The sequence below is a fragment of the Bremia lactucae genome, linkage group LG11 (genome assembly GCF_004359215.1).
Source record: "Bremia lactucae strain SF5 linkage group LG11, whole genome shotgun sequence".
NCBI classification, from domain to species: Eukaryota; Oomycota; class Peronosporomycetes; order Peronosporales; family Peronosporaceae; genus Bremia; species Bremia lactucae.
The window spans coordinates 2,628,334-2,652,700 of NC_090620.1; the positions used below are offsets into that span (position 1 = coordinate 2,628,334).

The 24,367-nt window shown below is 44.6% G+C and overlaps 8 protein-coding genes across 8 annotated transcripts; 5 read left to right on the forward strand and 3 right to left on the reverse strand.

Annotated features, from left to right (window-relative positions):
- Positions 1 to 9,031: 9,031 nt before the first annotated feature.
- Positions 9,032 to 11,116, forward strand: CCR75_001984 (uncharacterized protein). Its single transcript, XM_067960085.1, has 4 exons — positions 9,032 to 9,392; positions 9,451 to 9,746; positions 9,806 to 10,327; positions 10,387 to 11,116. The coding sequence occupies exons 1-4, from the start codon at positions 9,084 to 9,086 to the stop codon at positions 10,931 to 10,933; spliced, it is 1,674 nt and encodes a 557-aa protein (XP_067823955.1). The 5' UTR covers positions 9,032 to 9,083; the 3' UTR covers positions 10,934 to 11,116.
- Positions 11,117 to 11,482: 366 nt separating this feature from the next.
- On the forward strand, positions 11,483 to 12,389 carry CCR75_001985 (uncharacterized protein; the record flags this gene model as incomplete). The annotated part of the gene is made up of 3 exons (XM_067960086.1): positions 11,483 to 11,781; positions 11,840 to 12,071; positions 12,139 to 12,389. 3 exons carry the CDS (start codon positions 11,483 to 11,485, stop codon positions 12,331 to 12,333), a joined length of 726 nt encoding a protein of 241 aa, XP_067823780.1. The 3' UTR covers positions 12,334 to 12,389.
- A 478-nt stretch (positions 12,390 to 12,867) lies between these two features.
- On the forward strand, positions 12,868 to 14,349 carry CCR75_001986 (uncharacterized protein; the record flags this gene model as incomplete). The annotated part of the gene is made up of 1 exon (XM_067960087.1): positions 12,868 to 14,349. One exon carries the CDS (start codon positions 12,868 to 12,870, stop codon positions 14,347 to 14,349), a length of 1,482 nt encoding a protein of 493 aa, XP_067823782.1.
- A 408-nt stretch (positions 14,350 to 14,757) lies between these two features.
- On the reverse strand, positions 14,758 to 16,912 carry CCR75_001987 (uncharacterized protein). Its single transcript, XM_067960088.1, has 2 exons — positions 16,474 to 16,912; positions 14,758 to 16,394 (listed from the first exon to the last, which is right to left on the reverse strand). The coding sequence occupies exons 1-2, from the start codon at positions 16,871 to 16,873 to the stop codon at positions 15,565 to 15,567; spliced, it is 1,230 nt and encodes a 409-aa protein (XP_067823781.1). The 5' UTR covers positions 16,874 to 16,912; the 3' UTR covers positions 14,758 to 15,564.
- A 1,588-nt stretch (positions 16,913 to 18,500) lies between these two features.
- On the forward strand, positions 18,501 to 21,835 carry CCR75_001988 (uncharacterized protein). Its single transcript, XM_067960089.1, has 4 exons — positions 18,501 to 19,322; positions 19,383 to 19,770; positions 19,844 to 20,077; positions 20,160 to 21,835. The coding sequence occupies exons 1-4, from the start codon at positions 18,532 to 18,534 to the stop codon at positions 21,111 to 21,113; spliced, it is 2,367 nt and encodes a 788-aa protein (XP_067823797.1). The 5' UTR covers positions 18,501 to 18,531; the 3' UTR covers positions 21,114 to 21,835.
- On the reverse strand, positions 21,215 to 21,832 carry CCR75_001989 (uncharacterized protein; the record flags this gene model as incomplete). The annotated part of the gene is made up of 1 exon (XM_067960090.1): positions 21,215 to 21,832. The coding sequence occupies one exon, from the start codon at positions 21,830 to 21,832 to the stop codon at positions 21,215 to 21,217; it is 618 nt and encodes a 205-aa protein (XP_067823796.1).
- Positions 21,836 to 21,976: 141 nt separating the features above from the next.
- Positions 21,977 to 22,606, reverse strand: CCR75_001990 (uncharacterized protein; the record flags this gene model as incomplete). Its single annotated transcript, XM_067960091.1, has 1 exon — positions 21,977 to 22,606. The coding sequence occupies one exon, from the start codon at positions 22,604 to 22,606 to the stop codon at positions 21,977 to 21,979; it is 630 nt and encodes a 209-aa protein (XP_067823949.1).
- Positions 22,607 to 23,760: 1,154 nt separating this feature from the next.
- CCR75_001991 (uncharacterized protein) lies at positions 23,761 to 24,342 on the forward strand (the record flags this gene model as incomplete). The annotated part of the gene is made up of 1 exon (XM_067960092.1): positions 23,761 to 24,342. One exon carries the CDS (start codon positions 23,761 to 23,763, stop codon positions 24,340 to 24,342), a length of 582 nt encoding a protein of 193 aa, XP_067823950.1.
- Positions 24,343 to 24,367: the final 25 nt, after the last annotated feature.

Below are 24,367 nucleotides of genomic sequence, written 5' to 3' on the forward strand. Positions count from 1 at the left end.
CACATTCTGTCCACAGATGAATTGCATCTCGGACAAACCGGGTAATTGACTGCCGTCGCAGCATGAAGTTGGTCACAATGACGTCATCAATCGGACGCGTCGTTGGTTGTTGTGTGTAGTTGGCCGCACGAAGTGGCACAGCGGACGTGCGTGCCCCGAAGAACGGGTCAATCAATGTCTTCGAAGGCTATCTCGCCAAGGATGGCGCCACTTTGGATGGCGTGGAGGTCAGTTGCCGCGTGTGCAAGATTGTGAGAACATTAGCGCCGGTCATGGCGTGAGCTGCACTCATAAATTTCGATATTTGACCTTGCCTCTAAGTGGAGCCACGAAGCGCAGTGGGACTATCCACGTCAAGCAGAGCTGGAATCGAGGGTGGCGCGCATGATTAATGAAGAAAGGCGCATACGCGTTGAAGCGTATTCAGCTTTGATGAGAGCGAGCTCAGTAAGCGGGAGAAAGGAACTCCAACTGGGTTACAGTAACGGGATGTATCGTTATATGAAATTAACATTTAGATGTTGTTAATTAATATATTATCTAAAAGGTAGATAATATTTGAAGAATTTTACTATACATGGTAATATTCGGAAAGCTTATGCATTAGTCGATACAGACCATTATATTTCCTTCCTCCGCGTTCCAGTCAGCACTGGCTGCGCGCAAAGAGAAAGACCGATAAGACTTAATTACATGTTTTGTATTAGTACAATTGAAATAGTAGTAAATAGATAGAACCAGAAGAACTTGATTATTTAATACAGTTTATTTTCAACCCTCTCTAAAGCAAGTGTTTTTAAAAAGAGTCTTCCTCTGTACGTACTACTGTACGCGTCGTGAGGCACTGAAGCAGTGCGGAGTGGACTTGTACTGAAGCAGTGCAAGTCGGCAGTGCCCATGTCGCTTAGCTGCGAAGAATGTCTTCGAGAATGCAATTGATGCCTTCAGGTTGCCCACCTGGCTCATGATTGACCGCAATAGATATTAGTAAGAAGATCGAACAGTTTAGTTCAGAAGGCGCAATTGAACCGCGGAATGCGGTCGATCACAATCGACTCCAGAAAATCATTATAACGGTTCACTGTGTCGATGAGATACACCGCGGTCTCAGCCGCCGTGATTAGTACCGTAATAGGGTTAGATGACTCACATTACTGAATTCATTGTAAAACCAGAATACCAGGTGAAAGGCCAATTTGAAATACATAGAAGACGAAATTTATGCTTCTGAGGTATCCGAGTGCGTAGGCTAGAATCTTAGCAATCTTGTATCGTGGTGCATAGAAACGATCGATGCTTTACACCAACAATTATCGGTCTAAACGGTAACGTGTGATGTGATCACGCTTGAAATGGTAAGGGCCTTCAATTAAGCTCCGTTGGATAAGCGTAGATGCGCGATCATGCCAGCATAATCGTGGTTATCATCGTAAGCCGCTAAAATCTTATTATTAAGAGTTAATTTTGGAACAACTCCGGTTGAATTTAGTGATTCACACGCTGCGCACCTGTCGTTGTTATTGTCGTCAGTATTCTGATGAACCAAGTTTAAGCGAGGATCATAATTAAGACGTTGTGACAGCGCATCTGCAAGAAAATTTCTTTTGCCCGGCTTGTGGTGAACGACGAAATTATACTCACAAAAAAAGGAAGTTACCGAGTCATTGGTTGCGGTAGATGAGAGCTTTTTGTTGCGATTCGCAATGACGTGTGATCTGTACACAGCATTAAGGTCTGTTCTCCGAGAAGATGCAATGAAATTTGTCGACATGTGTCGCATAGCCAATATATCCTTGTCGTAAACAGACTTTTCGTTTTGGAGGGCTTCAGTCATCGTGACTGATAGCTCACGAGCCGTTCATGACCGTCGTCAAAGTGCATGATTTTGCACAGCCGATCGCAAAATCGCTGACATTGCACTTGAAATGAAACGGCTTCGCCTCATGTGGCAACATCAAAATTGGAGTTGAAGCCAGACTCTCTTCACGGATTCCAACGCGGCCGGATGCTCGATTTGAAGGAGTTACTATAATTTTTAAATACATCCGGCGTAAGCTTTCGTATACTTTTGTGATCAATTTGCCAACCAAGCCAAGAACACAACTTTGTGAGGTTTCTAAATCCTCATCGGATGTCAGATTAGGCACCGAATGTCGTATAGAACAACGCAATGTCAAAAACTGTTGTATTGTGTTTGGATTATGGATGTTCTGGCCTCCATGAGGTTAATGGTCTCGGCATCGAGACAGCAGAGACAAGAGTTGGCTACTGTGAGACGTGAAGTGTCTGCAATATCACATAGTGCAGCATTTAAGCTTATTATAAGCATGCACAATGCACCCTTAACCGTTTGGCTTCTTGTTGCAAAACGTCGGTGTCGAATGAGGAGACTTCTTCACGAGCACCATTCCAGCTGCGCGCTTGGCACGGAAGAAATCATCAATGACGCACATTTTCCTTTAGTTAAGGCCACCTTTAGGTAGAATTGTTGAAATTGGATGATTATCTCCGTCCACTAAGTGCAGCATTCGTATTATTCGTGACAGCTTCATCCAGAAGCGCAATTCTGTATCCGGTCGATTGACCACCATCTCAGATAATTCGTTAGATTTTTACGCCTGATCAAACTTCCCCACAGACATTTCGTCTGGCTCTAAAACAGCATGTAACGATAGAAAAGCCTTTAGGCTTATATAATCCTTAACCTTACCAGTCACACTATAGACGTGTGCATATGTCAGTTTGCTATTATTTGCTCGGCTTCTTTGTGGGTTGAGTAGTGGTTTTAGCCGATCCTTAACTGTTTTATCTAGCCAACAGTCACACATCTCAAACTTATCATCCCGTGAAGCTTTACATGTCACTTCACGTGCATCAAACGGAACTAACCCTGATAACCTTCGCAAATTGCAATCAGTACCACATCTGATATACCGTCTCGGCCTACCTCCTCGGTGGATTGAAGCATGCAACTTCATTGGCATCTAAGATATCTCACTTTACATGAATCAGCCCTAAGCCGGAATACCCGGGATGCAAAATACAAACTCATTCTGGTTCGCGTAAGGTTTGTTGCCTCTCATTACTTAAAAACATATTTCGAGTGCCTTAAATTGACATAAATTTCACTTGATTTGCCTTGATCGCAACAATGAACAGATTTGTCGTCGAATAAGCTCGGCGTAAAGTCGCGGAGTGGTCGCAGCACATGCAACACCATGCAACTAAATATTGCGGGAACAATCTTCAGTCCCTGCGGCACCCCCTGCTATTTCAAATCATTCCCAGAGCATGCAGCTCGGCGTGCTAACTGCTGTCCACAGAATTTCCTTTGGCATCATTAAATTTTTATCTAAGCCATCGGTTCGGTCGATGACACTCTGACTGGCATTCCCAAGCATGAATTGAACCCCACGTCCTTCCTGGAGATCGGTGTCTGCGCTTGGATAGCGGCATCGTTCGTTCAGTTCAGTTATAGGCGTGGACGATACGCTATCTGCCGGTTGCATTTTCACGTATGAGAGATGACTCAAATATTGGACTCGAATAGGGCACGACACTGGCCTGCTGTATCAATTTTTTTACTTTCTCATCTAGTTTAGAAAAAAACGTCAATCACTTTGCCTTGGTCACGCGGCAGCGGCCACTGTCGCGTCACGCAGTACTTAGACCCAGGCACATGAACAATCTCGTATTGAGCCCCCGATCAGCAAAGAATTTAGCCGGGATTTTGTCAGGGAACATCTGCGTATTTGCAGACGGCGTCATGAACTGAATTACGTGAGTCTTGTAAAGCATCTAAAGCCTGAGTCGCGAAACGCTCCTCACGTGCAGATTTCGGCACAGCGCTCTTGGGTCGTAGAGCAACCTCGCCCGCAACAACCGATAAAATCGTATCCATGGCCTTCTCCGTGACCAAGAACAATTGATCAATTCTACCTGCCTTCAGGTCACGCAGAAGAAATCTTCCTAGACAGACTTGGATACAATATAATGGAGGAAGCAGTGCAAAGTGGATGCGCGACGTCGACACCATGATGACGTCGTGAATTGCCTCCAACGTATTCCAACACGTAGACGATGTTGACTCGGTCGGGCTGTAGTCACATGAAGGGTGTCACTCCTTCCAGGCAAGGAAGGCCCATTTTTTCAGATCGGACAGATGTAACAAAAATATTGCAGGCTTAGACTTTGTCACATAGGTGGGAGTCCCTACTCGACCACATGACTTTCATGTGGGAGCTCATGCTCGACCATGCTTCTATGCAGTCGGAGCACCTGCTCCACCACTGTCTCATTCACTTCGCGGCGACGCAAGTACGGAAATCGCCAGGGACATATAAATGAACTGCATAAACAGTGCAGATAGGTCCATCGCTCTTTCCATGTATTGCTCATGTCGTATACAAACCGCCCGCCAGGGCGACGTAAGGCCAATATCTTAGAGCGACTAAGAGAAACGTGAACACAACGTTTACGTCGAATTCTCTCGACACTTGACTGACCGCGACAAACCGTCGATTTGGAGGCCATCCACGAAATACCTATGGAATCGAACGCGTTGTACATAAGTATCACCAAGAAGTCATCTTTGCTTCTAAAAACCAACGAAGCTACATTGCAGCAACACTTCTCATCGTAAAGACGAAGTGGCTTTCCATCAGCCACTTTCACCAAGACTTCGCCAGGTCCCTCGCGGACAAGAACGCGAGTCGGTATTTACGAATACATGATGCCTAAAAGAAGTTGTTATTTTTCGATCATCGTCACTGTTGTTTTGCGAAGCCGACACAAAATTGGGCTAGCACGGAAATGCATCAGCGAGAACATCAAGTCGTCCTGGTTTATATTCCATGGAGAAGTTATACTACGCGAAGAAAAACAACCATATCGCCATTCTTTGGGAGAGTTGTGGACTGTGGCCGTGCGTAAATACGCTATGGTCCGTATATACAATAAATGGTTTAACTACCAAGAGATAGACCCTAAAGGTAGCCAGTGGTTTCATGGCAAGGATTTCCCTATCATGCACTGGATAGTTGCGTTCAGCTGGTTGAAGCTGACGGGATTGATATAGACGACGCGCTCTGCGCCGTACGTGTCATATTGCATCAACGCACAGCCAATTGCAAAATCGCTGGCGTCGCAGACCATCCGTATTGGTCTACAATCGCTATGATTTGCATTTGCATCAAAGCTTTGCTTGATATCCACAAAGTAACGCTGACAATCAGCGTTCCATAACCACTTTACATTTTTCTTCAATAACGAAGAAATCTTTACTGTTATTTCGGCATCAATATGTGAGTACTTGTGCAGGTACGCCGCTAAGGCGAGGACCCTTTGAAGTCCCTTTACATCGACTGACACAGGCCAGTGGATGATAGCCTTAATCTTTTCCGGATCAAGGCGTACACCGTGTTTATCCACGATGCACCCAAGAAGTGGAATTTCGCTTGCAGCGAATATACACTTCATGAGATTTGCCTACAACTTATTCTTACGCATAATTGCAAAAACCTTTTGAATGTGAGTACGATGTAGTTCAACGTCCGACTTTCCGTTCATGGCTATGCTTTGAACGAAGATGTCAAAAAAAAACGAAGATGTTAACAAAATAACGCGGTGCAAAATCCCGTACCGATCTTAACAGATTGGTTGCACATCTGTTAAATATCGCAGGGGCATTACTAAGCCCCTGTGACGTAACTAGCCACTCTCATAGCATTCCGCTTGGAGTGCTTACTGTAGCGAGCACGATATCCTGTTCACGCATAAGGATCTGATAAAATCGATTCTTCAGATTTATTGCCAAAAAGATAGTACTCTTTGACATACCATCCAAAATTTCGTCTTTTCGTGGTATCGGTGTTTGAGCAGGTACCTTTACAGATTTCAATTTATTGAATGCATGCGCAATCCGCCTTTCTCCTGTTGCGTTACGCACACAGAAGGTCGGAGAGCAATGCGTAGAGGTTGACTCCATCACTTGCCCCCTGCCAAGCGATCGGCAAAGAATTATTCGATTGCGATTACTTGCTTAATAGGCAATGACTATTGCTTCATGACACAGTTTTTCGAACCTGGAAACAGATCGATTTCGTGTCAAAAGCCTTTATCCTTAGGCAACTCGCACGGAACGGATGCAGAAAAGACATCCTTGAATTCGATCAAATCGTTATATAAGAATTTGTCTTCAGGAAGACTTCCAGGACTGGGACGTAAAACGTTCCATCTGAATCTTCTCATCGACGAGATATTCGTCAACCGATGAGCTGCTAAAAATTCTTCGTTTGGGCTCAGAAAATACTATTGCCGACCTAATATTGGCCACATACATGTCATCTGTGACAACTACGCAGATCTTTTAGAATTTGCCAATTACGCATATCACGCAATAACCGTTTCGGTTCTAGCGTTAGTAATTGACTTATATCTGGAGGCGCTATTAGATCAAGTGTATAAGCTCTTACACTTGATTCGTTGTTTACTAAAACATTTAACGTCTCAGTTTCCTCTTTGTCTTATTTCCAAAGGTACCTGGGCACCTTTGACCAAAGGATTCTAGCGGCTTATTCCCTCAAGTTTTATAAAACTATCCCTTTACTTATTTGAGGGCTATCATCCCCAACGGTACAACGGGGTGTTTCGTTACATGCGTATTATTTCCTATAAGATATAATAAACAAAGAAGTACAAAATTATTATCGTTATTAATTTTGACTTAAAGAGTTCCAATGATGCCGTATTTGGTATAAATGATGCAATAGGTCATTAGCTTTGTTGATTAGTTGCTTCAGTCTAAATCAGGCCGCCAACAAGGCTAATGACCTATTGCATCAGTTACAAGACACGATTGTGCGGTGCGCAAGAAGGCGCAATACTTATTTAGAATCTAATAAAATAAATTCAGTAGTAGATAAAAGATCGTTACTTAGGAAATTAAGTATATAAATACAGTTATAGTTTTCCCTGATTCTAATCCCTTGAGTAACCTTTGAAAGCTAAAGACCCTTAGCTTCTAAAAACCTTCCTCTATACTATTGTGTACGTGAAGTTTCGAGGCACCATACCTACACTGTAATCAGCGCAGGGTCAACTAGTACTGATCAGCACTAGTGAAAGGTGCCCCGTTACACCTGGAAGCACTTCGAGTCCATTCAACGGCCCCCACACGTTTAATTTAACATGGACATGTTAAATGAAGATGGAGGGAGCTTCCAAGCCCCTAAAGAAGGGTATCACGCAACGCGTAAGAGGTTTCCTCATTTGAGTGACCTCTAATGAAGGGCGATCAAACGAATGAGTTCGGTGGTAGGCGCCCTCCTTGCACCCCTCCAATCGTTACAAGTTACGATTGTGCGGTACGCAAGGAGGCACCATACGTAGTTAGAAATTAATATAATAAGTATAGTAGTAGATAAAAGATCGTTACGTAGGAATCTAAAAATATAATACAGTTTTATTTCTTAATTCTAATCCTTTGAATTACCTTTGGAAGCTAAAGACCCGTAGCTACTTACGACCTTCCTCTATACTCTTGTGTACGTGAAGCTTCGAGGCACCCTACCTACACTGTAATCAGAGCAAGGTTAACTAGTAATGATCAGTACTTGTGAAAGGTTTCCCTTTACACCTGGTAGCACTTCGTGGTCCGTTCAACGGCCCACACACGTTCCATTAAACATGGACATGCTAAATGAAGAAGGTGGGAGCTTCCAAGTCCCTAAAGAAGGGTATCGCGCAACGCGTGAGAGGTTTCCATGTTTGATTGACCTCAAATGAAGGGCGATCGAACGAATGTGTTCAGCCGTCGGCGAGCCAGCCGTTGACGCTATGCTGTTCACTCTGGGCAGAGATGAACAGCATTCGGCCGTACCCGAGTTCGGTCAACACGAACTTGACGGGGCTCAAGAGATAGTAGCCTTACTTCACCAGCAAGACTCTCAACACGCGGAGGTTATGAGAGAGCAGGGTGCTCAAGAGTTAGAACTGTTGAGACAGCAGCATTTACATGCTGGTAATGGGCCGAAGCTTCCGCGTCGACCCGAAAGCTTAAAGATAGAAATCTCTTAGTTTAAGGCGATCGATGGCGACTCCTTTTTAAGATGGTTCGTCAAATTGGTCGACGCCTTTGAAGCTCGCCGTATCAATGATGGTGCGACGGAAGTGAAATTTGGCATGTCGAATTGAGCCGGACGTGCCAAATCTTGGGCCTTGTGGCTGAAGCTTCACGTCTCCTTAGTTTTGGGTCGTATGAGGTCTCTAAGACCCGGGTTAGACAGACATTTGAGCCGCCACGTGCTGAGTCCAGGGCAAGAGACGAGCTAGTGGATTTGAAGCGGGGCAAGCGTACCCTTCACGATTATGCCAACGTACACAATACTGATCAGTACTAGTTAGCCTTACACTGATTACAGTGCAGGTGAGGCGCCTCGAAAATTTCACGTGCACAAAGGTACAGAGGAAGGTTTCTATGAAGCTAAGGGTGTTAAGCTTAAAGGTCTAGACTAAGGCCTTAGAATAGCGAGAAAGGAAAAATGTTTAAACATATTTCTACTTAACTTGAATTATCAGTAATAACTATGTATGGCGCCTTCTTTTGCACCGCACAATCGCGTCTTATAAGGATTGGCGGGGTTGATTTCAACTTATGTCAAACCAATCAATAGAAATAATATCTGATTGCATCAATACTACTAAATTTGGTAATATTGGAACATTTTAATTCAAACTTAATAAAGATAATTACTTGTACTTCTTTACTAATTTCCTTTCATAAAACATAGTATTAATTATTACTCTTTTTGAAAATAATGCTTATGTATCGGAGACACCCGTAATGTCAGTGGACTTATTTCGTTAACAATGCGGAAGTAGGCTGTATGTTTGTGATAAGAGGAAAGAAATACGCCTGGAGACAAAATTATATTTATAGGCGTGTGTCCGTAGCATATAGTGGGTGTCCGCAGCAGTTTTCTATCAAAATAATTTTCGTAAATAGAACTAAATGAGTTTAAAGTTAAACTGGGTTATGGTGTATATTTAATGTGGCACAGTTCGTGTAACCTTCGCCCATTATCATGCCGTCGCTATTCTCGCGACGCTTTGTCACGTCTTTAGCGATCTCAAGGCCCCCACATCCTCTATTTCGGCCCACCTTTGCTTGTCGTGCCCTTAGCATCGATGCATTGTCAGCCGCAACGACGTTAACCAACACGCTGCGTGATCTTCGTGCTAGTGAGCATTTCGACCTCATTGTCATCGGCAGTGGACCTGCAGGTCAAAAGTGTGCCATCGACAGCGCAAAACATGGCCAATCCGTCGCAATTATTGACAAGCGTGACATGACGGGTGGTGTCTGCGTGCATACGGGCACAATGCCCTCCAAAGTACGCTTCTATCTTTCGCAAGACCCTTTCTCGTCTTAATTTATGCGTGTACTTGTAGACGTTTCGCGAAGCTGCATTGCATCTCACAGGCTATCGTCACCGAGCGTTTTATAATGGCCAAGTAGGGCCAAGTAAGCGTTTTGGTGTCGAGGATATTCTACAGCGCGTGAAGAAAGTCGAAGGCGCCGAGACGGACATTACGCGTCATCAGCTCTTGCGCAATGGCGTGCAGCTTATTAGCGGCACCGCGAGGTTCTTACCAGGCAATCAGCACATGATTGCTGTCTTATCAAACGAATCGTACGAGACGGCGACGGATACGAGTCGCCATACGAGCGCAGATATCTGCAAGCGGTACGGTCTCACGAGGCTCGTATAATAAGGAGGTTACTAATCAAAACCCATGTAAACAGGGTACTTACTGCCGATAAATTTTTAGTGTGTGTGGGTACACGACCAGCCCGTCGCGCCGATATTCCGTTTGATGGGCAAATGATTTTTGACAGTGACCAGTTACTCTGGGGCAAAGTCAAGAGTGTACCCCGACGTTTAATTGTAGTGGGTGCAGGAGTCGTTGGAATGGAATATGCATCCATGATGACGATCATTCCTGGTACGGACGTGACAGTAATTGATGGCCGTCAAGAAATTTTAAACATGGCGGATAAAGAAGTTTCCGAGGCATTATGTTACTCAATGGCCCAAACGGGTACGCGTTTTTTACTCGGGGAAATAATTGAAAAAGTTGAAAAATCCGAAAAAGAAGTTTTGGTACATTTGAAAAGTGGCAAAACTATTGTCGGTGATGGATTACTCTATACGGTAGGGCGTCAAGGCAATGTCGAGGGTTTAAACTTGGAAGCCGTGGGTCTTGTGCCGGATACACGTGGGTATTTAAAGGTGGATAATAATTTTCAAACCGCAGTGCCTCACATGTACGAAAACTGTAAGCGGAACGTTTTGTATTATTGGAGGTGTAACTTTTTGGGTTTAGTTATGCTGCAGGAGACATTATTGGATTTCCAGGACTCGCATCGACTTCTATGGAGCAAGGACGATTAGCATCGGTGCATATGCGGACATGTACGCCGTTAAATGATCACGAGATTTCGAATGATAAGCTCATGGATGATCCGGATCGTGTGCGTACACGCATGCGGTCTGGTGAAGTGTTTCCATTTGGGATTTATACGGTTCCTGAGATCTCCATGGTGGGAAAGAATGAGCAACAATTGACGAAAGAAGGCGTGCCGTATGAAGTTGGGGTCGCACGGTACGAAGAATTGGCGAAAGGACAAATGCTTGGAGGAGTGCCAGGGTTTTTGAAGATTATCTTTTGTCCCGAGACGCTAACGGTGCTTGGCGTGCATGTCATTGGAGAGGGGGCGACGGAGATTATTCATATTGGACAAGTTGTCATGTCTACGGATGGCACACTCGAGTATTTCCGCAATGCTGTGTTTAATTACCCAACGTTGGCAGAAGCCTACCGCGTAGCCGCGTTAAACGGTCTTCGGAAAATCGATCGTTTGCGGGAATAAGTTTTTTTGGGGTTTCGATGGAATGGAAGAAGCAGAGGAGGGGGTACACTTTAGACATTGACAACCGATTGGTTTGGATTATTTTACAATCTGATCGAAAAGTACTTGAAGGAAAATAAAGGATTTTTAACCAAATTAAAAAAAAACTTTGCTAATGAATCATCAAATTGTATTAAAAATGCCCACTTACCTAACGTACCATTTTTCTACGAGGTGGTAAATTTAATACTTTAATTAATTGAGCTCGTTTCTCAACTGAACCATCTTTTTGAAGTACCGATTGTCTCCAGAATTGTCTTCGATTCAAAACCATTACTGTTCCGCAGTAATTGGTCTCTGCTAGCGCAACACTTGTAAGTATCAAAACAAAGAATCAATGAAAGACGCCCGATACTTATATGCCACGTACATTCACATCGCGACATATAACATTTTATCATTTTCACAACAAAAGACCTCAAAAAGCCATTGCGAAACACATAATCAATATCTATGTATATAAATCTTTCGAATATCATAGCTCTGGTATTTAGCATTTTGCAAAGAAAAATGATTGGTAAAAAAAGAAACACAAGGAAGCGGAAACCAAAGCTCGCGCCGCGCTACGCGTCTAGTGCCAAGAAGATTAAAGGCTCTCATGTAAACAATGAGCAGCAAGTTCAGCTTGTGCGAGAGTTTTTAAGATTCCCGACCTGCCGTTGCTTTGTACTCAAGTGTTTCAGCGAGGCCAATTTTCACAAAAGTCTGAAATTTGGAATTTGGAGCACCACCCGGCTGCACAATGCGCTATTGAATCAGGTTTATAAAAGCAATAAGGTTGCCATGAGACCAATTTTATTCTTTTTCAGGTAATTTGTGTACATGTTGACGACTTTTGGGCTCGTAAAAATTTACCTTTTTCGATAGTGTTTGTGGGACCAAACATTTTAGTGGCATTGCACGCATGACGTCAGAAGTGCGAACAGATGTCCAATTTCAATTGTGGGAAAAACTCAAGTATGAAGGTTTTTTTCACGTCGAGTGGTTGCTCGTTAAGGATGTGCCCAATTTTGTCTTGACGGGAATTAAAATGAGCAACACGCCAACGAAAAAGTCCATTACGTCGTGTCGAGATTGTGAAGAAGTGCCGTTTGACGAGGTGAGAGGTGAAGTATCTTCATGCCAGTGCAAATTGAATTGATGCGACGTTTGCGTAACAATTATAGGCCAGTGAATTCCTGTCGCTATTTGTCGAGTTCAAGAGTTGGTCAAGTGCGTGGGATGATTCTAATCACTATGACCAGCTCCAAAAGTCGATTGAGCAAAAACGGAAACTCAAGTTGCCTATTGGGGTCGATAAAACAGATTTAGAGTTATTTTTGAAACCTCTTTGTTCAAATGAGTCAGCAACAGTGGGATAGTGCAGATATTTTGAACCAGCTCAAGCCATAATATTACTTTTTTTAAACAATGCATCGAATTAGTACATTATTGTAAGGTTGCCTTAAAAATTGACTATCTGAGTTCCGGGGAGAAGAACAAGGTTTATATGCCAAATAAAAAGTGAAAATTACTTTCTTTACGCTAGATTTATAGGGTTCAAAGTCTTCGAGAAAACTTTCTGAAATTCTACGACCTAAAGCAAGCTCGTTAAGGCTCACAGGTTTTGGATTCAACGTGTTAGATCTGCATATTTCTGTACGTAATCATCTAATTAGGCCATAGAAAGTATCTCCATCGTGAAGAAAAGCATACTATAAAAGATCTATGATGTCTAAGGAAAAAAATAAACTTCAAAAACAAGAAAGAAAACGTCAAAATGCCCAATATATTTAAAAATAATTCTCAAAAAATAAAGATTATTGACTCAGTAGCTTTTGTCGAAAAGCTCCTTGCCATGAATTGAGACTTTTTGAAACGAGCTGTACCCATTTCGCGTAAAATAATCCATTCTCATGAATCGGTTGCTGCAGCACTTTGTAGACTCCGGCACGGCTCAGCCCCCCCCGGTATCACGACCATCCATCCCAGTGCCGCCACAATCTTCTGGGGGGTCTTATCACGCTGAAAATCGCGGTTCCTTCCACCGCGCAGCATCTGGTGGTCCATTTTACTATCAGCCACCACCGACCCCAAACAAATTAGAGGAAATTCCGCTCACTTCACAGTCTTCGGGAGTCATGTACGAGACTGTAGATCTTAACGCTGATAGCACTTATCCCCAATGGGTTCACCAAACGCTTAATAATCGAGAGGAAAGCGGGCAGAAGACGTTAAGCTCTGCTGTCGAGCTATTCGACAGCGGTCCGCCACCGATTCAAGAGCTGCCAAGCAGTAATTTATACGAACGTCAATCGAGTAACCCATTTGCATCCTCTACCGAAAATGTAGCCATGTTGATGAATACGTCGCCCCGAATGAATGACTTGCCGGCTGAAAATGGTGGAGCCATGTCGAAGCACGATTCTCCAAAGAGCCCTTTGTCTGCGTCGTGCTCGCAGAATAATACACATAAGTTGGACAAGAGATTGCCAATTGATGCAATTGAAGCTTGTCAAACTCGATCGAGTCCACGAGATCAGCAAGTGGTACAGCCAGTGGACCCATTTGCTTCCAGTTGTACCCATTCTAGTAACACTCCATTTGATACGCCATCAAAGAATGATTACCAAAGTTCTGACTGTTTATTTACATCATCTGGGTCCTTAAACAAGGCAAATCGGGCGCTTTCGGAGCCTTTACAATACCAACCGACTTTTGTCCAAGCACACGAATTATTTGCTAACGAGATTCCCAGCGCTAGCTCTTTATTTGGTGGAGATATGTCGTCGCCGAGTCAATCTCCATTTTCCACTCTCCCAGCAGCTACAACTCTGCAATCGTCAACGATTCAAGACAAAGCTTCCTCTTCACGTAGCACACCGCATGGCAACAACTTGTCTACATTATTACCAAAGCCTCCCCTCAAAGTCCCGTGCGCACCAATGAGGCCTCCCTTAGCGTCTTCGCCTTCACATATAACCACCACCTTCTTTTCGTCGACAAGACTTCCCGTTTGTTTGTCTTCTACATTGACAAGACCAGAGAACCATGCAACTTTTGCGTTAAGTTCGTTGAAAATGGATACACCCACGACGGTGTCGGTCAAATCCGAGCTTGATGCTCGGCACATGCGATTTCCACATCAAAAAAAAGGTGACGACGACACGATGTCGAATGCTCCAAGTGTTGCACCTAGTCGAATGTCGATGCTTTCAACATTGGATGATTCGATAAAGTTGTCCGATATGTACAAGCACATGGCTACACGTCTCGAGGGAGAGAAAGATGATTTACTTAAAATTGTGTCTAAACAGGCACGCGAAATGGCTCAAATGAGATTGCATATTAAATCGCTAGAGTTGCAGCTGAAGAATTGTCGACCTCAAGATGCATAGTTTAAAGTGATAATACAAAGCAATGCTTTGTATACAACGTACTTTTGGTCGAAAAGTTGACATGTTTCTCGGTCTCATGTGAAAAGGCGAATCGTGTAGTCAATTTGTGGCCATTTTCCAAATGTTTTGTATTTTGTAATTTTTATGAGATGTTGTGGTGCAAATTTTTTGTCGAGTACAAAAATGGTTGCTGCTATCGAAAAAAATTGGGTCAATTTAAATTTGATTCAAAACGACTTCACGTTACATTAGAAATTTGTCGATCATTATAAGGGTTTGTGTGCAATTCACTTTTAGCTATTTAGCAAAATTTGACACTAAAACATTCATTCCCAAGAAGAGCAAAACAACTTTTAGTCGAGTCAAAAGAGTTCCAAATTTTTTGAATGGAAGCCACAACTGGCCACAAAACGACCAATGGACGAAATTATAGGCAAATATATCCATGAAAGACTTGTAAAAACGTTATTGACCTGGATAAAAGACCTAACCGATGCCACGCAAGAATCAGATGCTTCGTGTCGTGCGACCGTGGCTTCTCTGGCGATCGATCAATGAAGCTATGAAAAGTAGCTCACTGCGACTGCCTTTTACGAAACAAGACTACGCCGTCAACTCGAAAATGTCCACTCTCTGTCAATCGCTGTTGCGATGATTAGAACAATGCATTTGAGAAGCGCACTGGAAAAAGTTAGCTATTACGTTTATGTACGTAAAGGTGAGACTAAATTTTCCCGACCTATCTACGTGACATGAAAAAGCTTGCAAATAGTATGTATAGTGATAATATAATGCCCAAATATTTCATGTAAAGAGAGCCCTAACCAATCAATAATAATGCTCGAGTTACCAAGAAGTGTGGGAGTCGGAACTGCTAAATCTAATAATTACAAAAACTTTGCAAGTCTCACGAATTGTAAAAATTCTCAACAGAAGTCCAAAAACAGCAATAACTAAAAAGCTCACAACCACGACTTCACCAACGTCCTGCAATGAATCAAACCATTCCTCCAATCGCCGCGACCGCATGACCAACAAATCCTTTCTTCAAACCAAATTCTTTTTTTCCAAAACCACTCATGACCTTTATTTTTTTTCAAAAACCTTTTTTAAATGTCCAAACCAACTTTTTTTTTTCAAAGAAAAAAAAAATCGATCCAAGCAAAATCAATCTCCTCGTACCCAACTCAGCATCTTCAAACACACTTTAATCAATCAATTCGAAAGCGACTGCAACTGACGCATCAGATCCTCTACACAAACGTCGGCATTTGTTTCAATCAAAGAATCCTCTTTTATCGACTGGACACTCGGTGGATACGCAAACGACAACCCCGACGTCAATTTCATCGATGCCACATCTTCCACACTTGTTCCTTCGATCCGTTTTTCAACTTCTTCATGTAACTCAATACCCCATTCATTACTCTCGTGCTTCATATCTTGCGTCTCGTCAAACTCCTTTGAACGCAAAGGTCTCCAAACCATTGGGGTCCACCCCAAATGCTCTCTCTTTGCTTGTTGTTCGCGACATTGCGCGTTTAGACACTCGGGATTTGGTCGCATGACGTCCGTCGGGAAAAAATCCGTCATGGCACTATAACCAATGTAATACGACACTTGACCAAACTCAAGCAAGTACTTTAACGTGTTCTGAACGAGCATGGCGGCCACTAATCCCATTGTCGTCGGTAACGAAGCGGCACAGACCCCTTCGCGCTTTAAAGTGGACTCGTCAATGCCACTGGCAACAAGTAAGGGCGGAAGACACTCGAAACACGCGGTACGTCCTGGAAGCAAGAATTGAATGTGTCCGGATACCGCATCTTCGGACACACCCGACTCCATCCACGCTTGATTGCACTCGTTACAAGCTTGATTAATAACCGTTCGGGCCGCGTAATTGTCCACACAACTTAGTACGAGATCCACACCAGTACCCTCCTTGAGTCCACCACATTGAATACGAGTGACGAATTGCTCAAAATTCGTCGTTGTCGTGATGTCGAGTGTATACTCTTCGAACACAACATCCGGATTTATACCTGTCGACATACGACACATGATTTTAAAAGACTGTACCATTTGGAATACAATACGAATACGATAAAATTCAAAAGTTACTATGTAAAGTCTGCTTGGCTGCCGCGGTCTTGGTCATGCCTGCCTGTTCGGGCCGAAAGAAGAGACGATTCATGTTGGCAAGCTCGACATGGTCGTAATCGTATAGAATGAGTTTGCCAATCCCACAACGTGTGAGCATCTCGGCGGCAACGGACCCAATGCCGCCTAATCCGACAATTAAAACAGTCAAGTCGCGAATGTTTTCATATTTCTCGACAATTCCCATGCGTTTGAGGGCCATGAGACGACTGTATGGATTGCTGTCTACTACCTCGGCACTCATCTCGTTACTACGTAGGGTCTTCCTATTATCCTCGAGTTTCGCCTGAATGGCAGCTTTTTGCTGCATCAGCTCCGCGATCTGCCGATCCAGGGCACGCAGCTCACCTTCCATCGACATTTGTAAAAAAAAAATATTTCTTAATTAGAAATGGAAACCCTCCTTTTTTTTATAAAGTTTCATGCGTTTTCATATAGCCTTCTAATTGGTTTGCAACATGTAAATTTGCTCTTATTCCTAGCTTGGGCAACTCTCGACCTTTTTTTCACATCAAAAGCGTCGATTAAAAAAGCTATTCTTCATGTAATTGAGCACAATTGGACGTAAAATCGTCGAGTACGTCCGACGCAGTCGATGCAAAATCGGCAACACCTTCCGCTGGATGTGTGACTCCACAACGTCCAAGTACTCGACCGTGCGTTTCCGTGCTGGAATCATTCCACCCACTTCACCGGGCTGTTGTTCCAGCAAACAAATAATTTTCTTCAAACTGGCCAAGAAATCCCCTAAATAGTTGGAATCGTGACGTCGGAGACTTGTCGAGTGCTGAATAACAGTATTGACTCGACACAATTCTCGAAACACAAGGGCGACTTCGTCTCGATACTGTGTCTTCATGGCCCGCAATTTCTCAAAATACATTTCATCCCGTCGCAACGAGGCCGTGTCCAAGAGCAACGTGGTAAGAGCATTTTTACGTTTGCCCACGCGTTTGCTGGATAATTGCAAATGACTGGATTGTGCACGTTGCTCTTGAACTGGATATCGGCGATACGGACATGTCACTAAAGTCGGATCCGACGACCGAATCAGATTCAGACGATGGCCGTCGACCAATCGTACGGTAATAACCACGCCATGATTGTCTTCATGCGACGGCTGCCGACGGAGCGACTCGATCCGGTGTTCAAGCTTTTGCTTGTATTGCACTTGGTTGGCACTTTTCTTCCATACAAACGACTCGTATCGAGACGCACAGAGGCGCAAGTGCCGTATGTCCGAATCGCCCGTAACACGTTGCAATTGTTCCATCCTGCAACAACGACCAACACTCTTTGAGTATACCCCTTCGAAAGAGGTTACATGATACAAGAAAAGTACCCCCTACACGTACATGGCAGTGACCAGTCGATCGCGGAGTTCCGAGTAAACCTTGCGTCGCCCATGACGCTCTCGTCGCTGTTCGATTTGTAGCTGTGCGACGGTCAAAATGATGGTCTCTTGACGAATGAGTGGCGGCGACCCCGGTGCGTCTGGAGTGTGAGGCAGCAGTGTCACCTCCATGGGCGTGGCCGGGGATTCTGCGCCTGTGGCGTCGGCAACACACGAAACCACGACGTCTGGTACCGCAGCAGGTACACTATCGTGTGCAGCGACTCCTTGGGTGTTCATGGCTTCGGATTGCATGCTTCCGTCGCTTTCTTGCGGGGCCGCGCTCTTATCTTCTTCTCGCTGCTTTCACGTCGAGTTAATGTTTGAGTGAAGTGGATGAGTTGAAAAGTACGATTTGAAGGCGTTGGAAAAATAGGCGGTCGTTTTTTTGTGGACGAAAACAGGAAGGCTTAGCTTATATTCCATATGCTAGGTCGTTTGGCAAATATAGGGTCTCAGTTACCAAATTACTCAGATGAGGGAGCGTCAATTTTGGGCACTTCGTAATCAGGTCGTAATCTTGTACCCCGCGCCGTAACTTACCATAACCAGGGGCAACGTACATCATTTATTTTGTTTTATGGGTAAACATGGTCTGATTCCATCTGATTCTAAAAAAGCCTACTATGGAAGACACTACAACAGCAGCCACGCCTGCTTCTTCCGACCAAGCGCCATTTGTCGCTCCTATTGAAGACAGCGCCGATGACCAATTTCTTGACGTCGTTGTCACCAGCGTCGATGCCGTCAGCCCTATAAGCGTCGCGCAGAGCTTCACGTCGTCAAGCCTTATGGGTTACACTGTCGAATTCGTTGTTACCAAAGGTGCGACGTCGTACTGTATGAAGCGACCGCTAGGGACACTTTACGACGTTTTAAACGTAATTCAAGCTACCGCATTAGCCCCTACCGTAATGTACGCACTCCCAGTCTTCCCTCTTCAGAATAGTCAAAACGATGCCATTATTGCACAATGGTGCGCTCAAATGACCGCGTTTCTTGCCATGCACGGTCAAAACCTGCTTGCGTGGCATCCAAAATGGCTACAATTTGTGACCGAACGTGAAGAAGATAAAGGGGCACGGATGCACATGACCGCCGTGGATTTTATTTTGCAACCTTTTCCAATGGCTAAAGTGGTTATCCCACGAGGTGCACAAGAAAAAGTAGTAATGCATGTACATTCCGACAATGAGATGCAACAATATATTGTATGGCGATTTGAACTTGAGGATTATGATGTGGACTTTAGTGTGTCGTACGCACCAGAACCGTACGCACAGCCGCTGGAGATCATTCACGGTCGTACACGATATGTTTCGACGACAACAGGTCGTGCAGTGGAAGGATCGTACCGATGTGTACGACCAGGCACTGCATCATTTGTATGGGACAATTCGTACTCGAGACTTCGAGGGTGAGTCGTAGCGTCTTAGGAGAAAAGACGAACTGTTCTGACATTATTGTGGACGTATAGTAAAAATGTCTTGTATCAGGTTCAAGTCGTGAGTACAAGTATCATGGACTCAGCTCTCGCGGCCGCAGATGCTCTCGATGAAGCCATTCAAGTGGAAAAAGCACGAGATCTTGAACGATCTGCAGCGCTTTCGACAGCTTTGATTGTTAGTCCAGGGACGCTATCAACTGAAACGCCTCGGTACTCTGCGTACCTTTCGGAAGCCATTGCGCAACAAAGCTGGTTGTTAACGGCACCTCTTACCGTCGCGGGGCAATTGGCGTATAAGCTCTTTGGCTCTCCGGAACAAGGAGGTTGTACGCATTCGAAAAGTGCGCGGTCGGATACTGAGGCACGGAGCTTAGTGGAGGAGTTGAATCGGCTTAATATGCAGCTTCTGGAGCGATTGGTACGATGGGGGGTATTGAAGGGTGTACGTATACACACACATGAGGCTTATGAAGTGTCATGTACGGTACTAGGAGACATTGGACGACCGTGTGGCTACATTAACAGCTGAACGGGATCAAGCACGATCCAAGACACACGTCGTGCTCGTCGAGAAGGAGAATGTTGTGCATGAAAGCAAGGCGCGCGAACAAGAGTTGGGTGTGGTTGTTCAGGAGCTTGAACGGATGCAGCGCGAACGTCAAGCTTGGCGCGAAATTCAAGCTGAGCGCGATGCTTTATTGGAAGAAAAACATCGATGGGCAATGGTACGTGGAAGTTGTACGTGCGAAAATACCATTATTGGGGCGAATTTTGTTTATAGTATGTTTGTGCAATATTATGGTAAAGAGCGATGAATTTGGAGAGGATGACCATCATTCTTTGAGGGGTACGAGTGAAATGGATGTTGCAATTCGATTACGACGGGAACAGGAATTAGGGCAAGCTGAAGCAACTGTTCTTAAGTGCCGAGCGGAGTTGGGTTATCAGTTAAGTAACCACTTGACGGGCACGTCGACGAGATTGGAAAGAGTAGCAAAAGACATGGCAGCCACGAAGCAGCAATACGAAGAGCAAATGCAGTTATGGGAACACGAACGTTTGCAGTTGAAGCAACAACTTGTGAAAGCTCGAGGTCAGCGGCGGGTATTGGTGACAGAAATTCGCAATTTGCGTACGCAGAGTGAAGGTCAAATTGCTGTGGCCATGGCCGAAGCAAGTGAAGCGCGAATGGTGAATACGCGGCTAAAGAAGCAAAATGAAATCCTGTTGACGCAAATACGAACACTGTTGGACGAAGTGAACGAGCACGAGAAGAAATGCTTGACGAATTTACAGCCACGAGAAGTGGACGGGCAAGGTGCGCAAGTTGCCGATGCTTTAAATAAAGTTACAATGCCGGCGGTTTCGGCAACAACTGCGAAAAGTTGCAACAAGAATTGTTTTGATGGAGATTATCATTCTGAAGTGGTGGCAAAAGATGATCATTTGCCAATTCCGTATACTTTAAATGAAAAGGATATTGCAATGTTAAATGGACGAGCACCCGTAGTGAATTTTGCAAATGAACTTTTGCTAGAGCAACAGGAACAAGCACCATCACTCTCAATTGCATTACGAGGTCACGACACGGTCTTCCGTGCCCGATTGGTCGCATTCTTTGAGGAACGCGATCCAGACAAAGTCGCTGAAGTGGATGAGATGCTTGCAAATTACCAAGGCGTTGAAGAGTCGCTTTTTGAGAGTTTAGAGCTCAAGTACAATTTCATGGAGCTTACTCGGCGAATTGCACAAACACTCTAAGCAACCCATTTATTGTAAAACGTGTCAATTATTTTTTTATTCTTTTTTTTTAAAAAAAAACCATGCGAAAACATTCACTCTTCATTAGCACGCCGCCAACCTTACTCCTTCTTGGCTTTGGTTGCCTTGTTGCTTCGCGTGCAACAGCCACACAAGCAACCAAGCAGCAAGCCCAGCATCAGACCTCCCGAAAACGTCCCAAGCAGCACATTCTTCTTGGTCGCCAGTAGCGTCACAAAATCCCGTTGCACGTCTTGAACTTGCTGGAACGCAAAATCCACGATGCTTGGAGCAGTACTTACAGTCTCGCCCGGTACGTTCTTGAATCCTGCACGCGCGAAAGCCACGAGATCGTCCTTGGTGCGCTTGCCTGCGTACTTGTACACTTTGCCGTGGCTAAAGTGAAGAATCGTAGGAAATCCACGGATATTAAAGCGTTTGCCAAGTTCGGCATTTTCCGTCACATCTACTTTGGCAACATTCAATTCACCTTGAAGCTCCTGGGCCACTGTTTCATAAATTGGCGTCAATTTCTTGCAGTGGCCACACCACGGTGCGTAAAATTCAACGAGCCAGTCGCCAGTTGTCGCGCCTGAGCCAGCCTGCGTCTTATGCTCAAAGTCGCTATCAGTCAATACAATCACATTCGACGTCGCCACGGACTGCAGCATGCCCACGAGCACAAACGTCGCGAACGAGACAAACACACTTCTCGCCATGGGTTTCGTCGCGTTAAGTTTTTAAAGGTGGAAGAAACAAAAGTGGCCACGTGGAAATCGAAGCGGATTGGCTCGTTAATTTAATGTGGATAACGCAAAATAAGACAGACTACACCACCTTCTTACACTACGTCATGTGGTGTTTCACATGACGTAGTGGAGTTTCTTTGGGTGACGACGTAATTTGCCACTTTTAATTAGTCGCACAATGACACTATTGCTCACATTGAGTGCAGTCGAGAGGCCTCGTCCAGTCATGCGGCGGTCTACAGGCACCGCGGCAATGCGGGCTTTTAATTCGTCATCTGGAACCTTGGGTTTGCGACCCGAGTGGCCTTTAATTCGACTTGCAACGTTGCCTGCCAATCCTTCGTGTGTGTCCGAGGACGCCACATGCAATTTCCACAAACGTCGCACAGTTGCACGGTGGACCCCAAAGTGCGTGGCCGCTGCCTTGATATCTCCGTGCTTGAGTCGTCCACCGGCACTATTGGCCAATAGATAATGAACAATTGTCACACGCTGCTGATCCGTGAGATTCTTTCGCTTTGCTTTCGAAGATGCGGTCGAGTTTTCCTCCTCCGATCTCAAAAGCGACATTGGCATGGCTCCAGGTGGCAATTCGAACGTAGATGCAGTAGATGGCGTTTCTACACAGTCTAGTAGCATGTCTGGTACTTTAGTTGCTTCCATCATGGATACATGTGGCATTAGGACCGTTGCAAGTGTCATCTCCGTGTCCTGGAGGGAGGGAGAAAGCGCGGTCGCCTCCATTGTAGACTGGTCGAATATGTTTGCCGCTTTTTCGTATTTTTAATTCAAAGGAAAATCTTTTTTGATCCAATGAAAAACGACTATTTTGTCATCGACCCAATCAATGGACGGATTGAGCAGGCATAGTAAAGGCAAATGGAACAATCAAAAGCAGTGCCTCGACTGGCCGCGACGTATGCAGCCTACGCAGCTCAAGTGTCGCATGCACTGCAAACGCTGCTTGATACGATGCGAGTTAACGTGGAACCTGCAGTTGACTTTGTTTCGTGCGGTGCAGGTCTTCACGAGCATTTCGTACCGAAAGCATCGTTAGAGAAGCATTTGGTAAGGAATTGGGTCTGCACAATCAATCTTGAAAGTTGACAGAAAGGTTTATAATTCCAGTGGAAATGCCATGGAGTGCGAAAACCTCTTATCATTCATAATGCAGCTGTAAGACTTGTTGAGTTGCTATGAACTTAAGTTAATAGCGATCGACTTGAATGTATATAGTTTTACTATGGCAATTTTAGTCGAGAAATTGCTCAAGGGAATTCGACACAACACAATGAAATGGCTACATTTCAAGATGGTTGTCATGGTGAATTGCCGAGTTTGCTAGAGCCAAACCTCGTTGATTACGAGGATAAAACAGAGCCACAAGGAGTGCTTGCTGCTATGCAGAGAGCTTCCATGTCAGCCCACAATTTCTACTCCCAAGTACAAGCGTGGCCGCGTATTCCACGATCATTTGCTCACATGCTCGACAATGAACGTTCGTTACTAGAGACTTCGACGTTGCGGCGATGGCTACATACTGAGCTCAGTCGTCCGGGGATTCTTCCCAGCAGCGACGACCTCGATGAGGAAGTAGTGGATTACGTCCTGGGATTGTTAGATCATCCCGACTTTTGCCATCCTGATCAGCTAGTTAAAGAACTTCATGAGTTTCTTGGCTCCCACGTCATCGTAAGTTATATTTATTTTCTGACAAAATGGTTGAAAAATTATTTGAACAGTTTTTGGTAGAACATTGTGCTCGCCCTGTGGAAATTTATGGTCGTCGAGATTGGATTGCACAGTGTCTTTGTACGTAATAGCAACGGACAATATATTGTCTTGAATAAGTAAACAAAATCAATTGCACGTCCCATTAGAGCGACGAAAAATCTTCAATGAGCAACACAATTCAAGCCACGAGTCTTGTCCCCATTCGTGCGTCTTTATTAAAACCCACCGAGGCCGAGCGTGATTTCAAGCGACGACGGGAGTCATATAAAAAGAAAATTGGCACCAAGACCGGTTTGGCTGCTTATCGCGAATTAATTCAAAAGCACATGATTGAACTATCTCTTGAAACGAATCGGGAACTGGTGCTTGGTGGTGGCTTTAGCTCCGATACAAAAGCGCATATTCCCAAACAAGCTCATCGAAGAGTCGTAGATTGGTGGAACTTTACCGATGCCCTTAAAGTACGCAACCGAAGTCGACGCATGAGCCGTGACGATACAAGGAGTCAATTGCGTCACTCCAAGTCAAGATCTAGGCATCGATGTCGCACGAAAAGGCACTTTTGTACGAATGTGAAGGATACTACGGATCGTCGGTACAAAAGCAGAAGTCGAAGCCGAGATACGAAAACGCGACGCCTTTATATGGACGACTCAGCTCGTTATTCTGCACGCTATCGACGACAAAGTGACAGCAAGAACCGGGATCGTAGTCCTGATCGTCGTCACATGTACACGAAAAGCTAGTTTTGTATTGAACGAAATAATATTG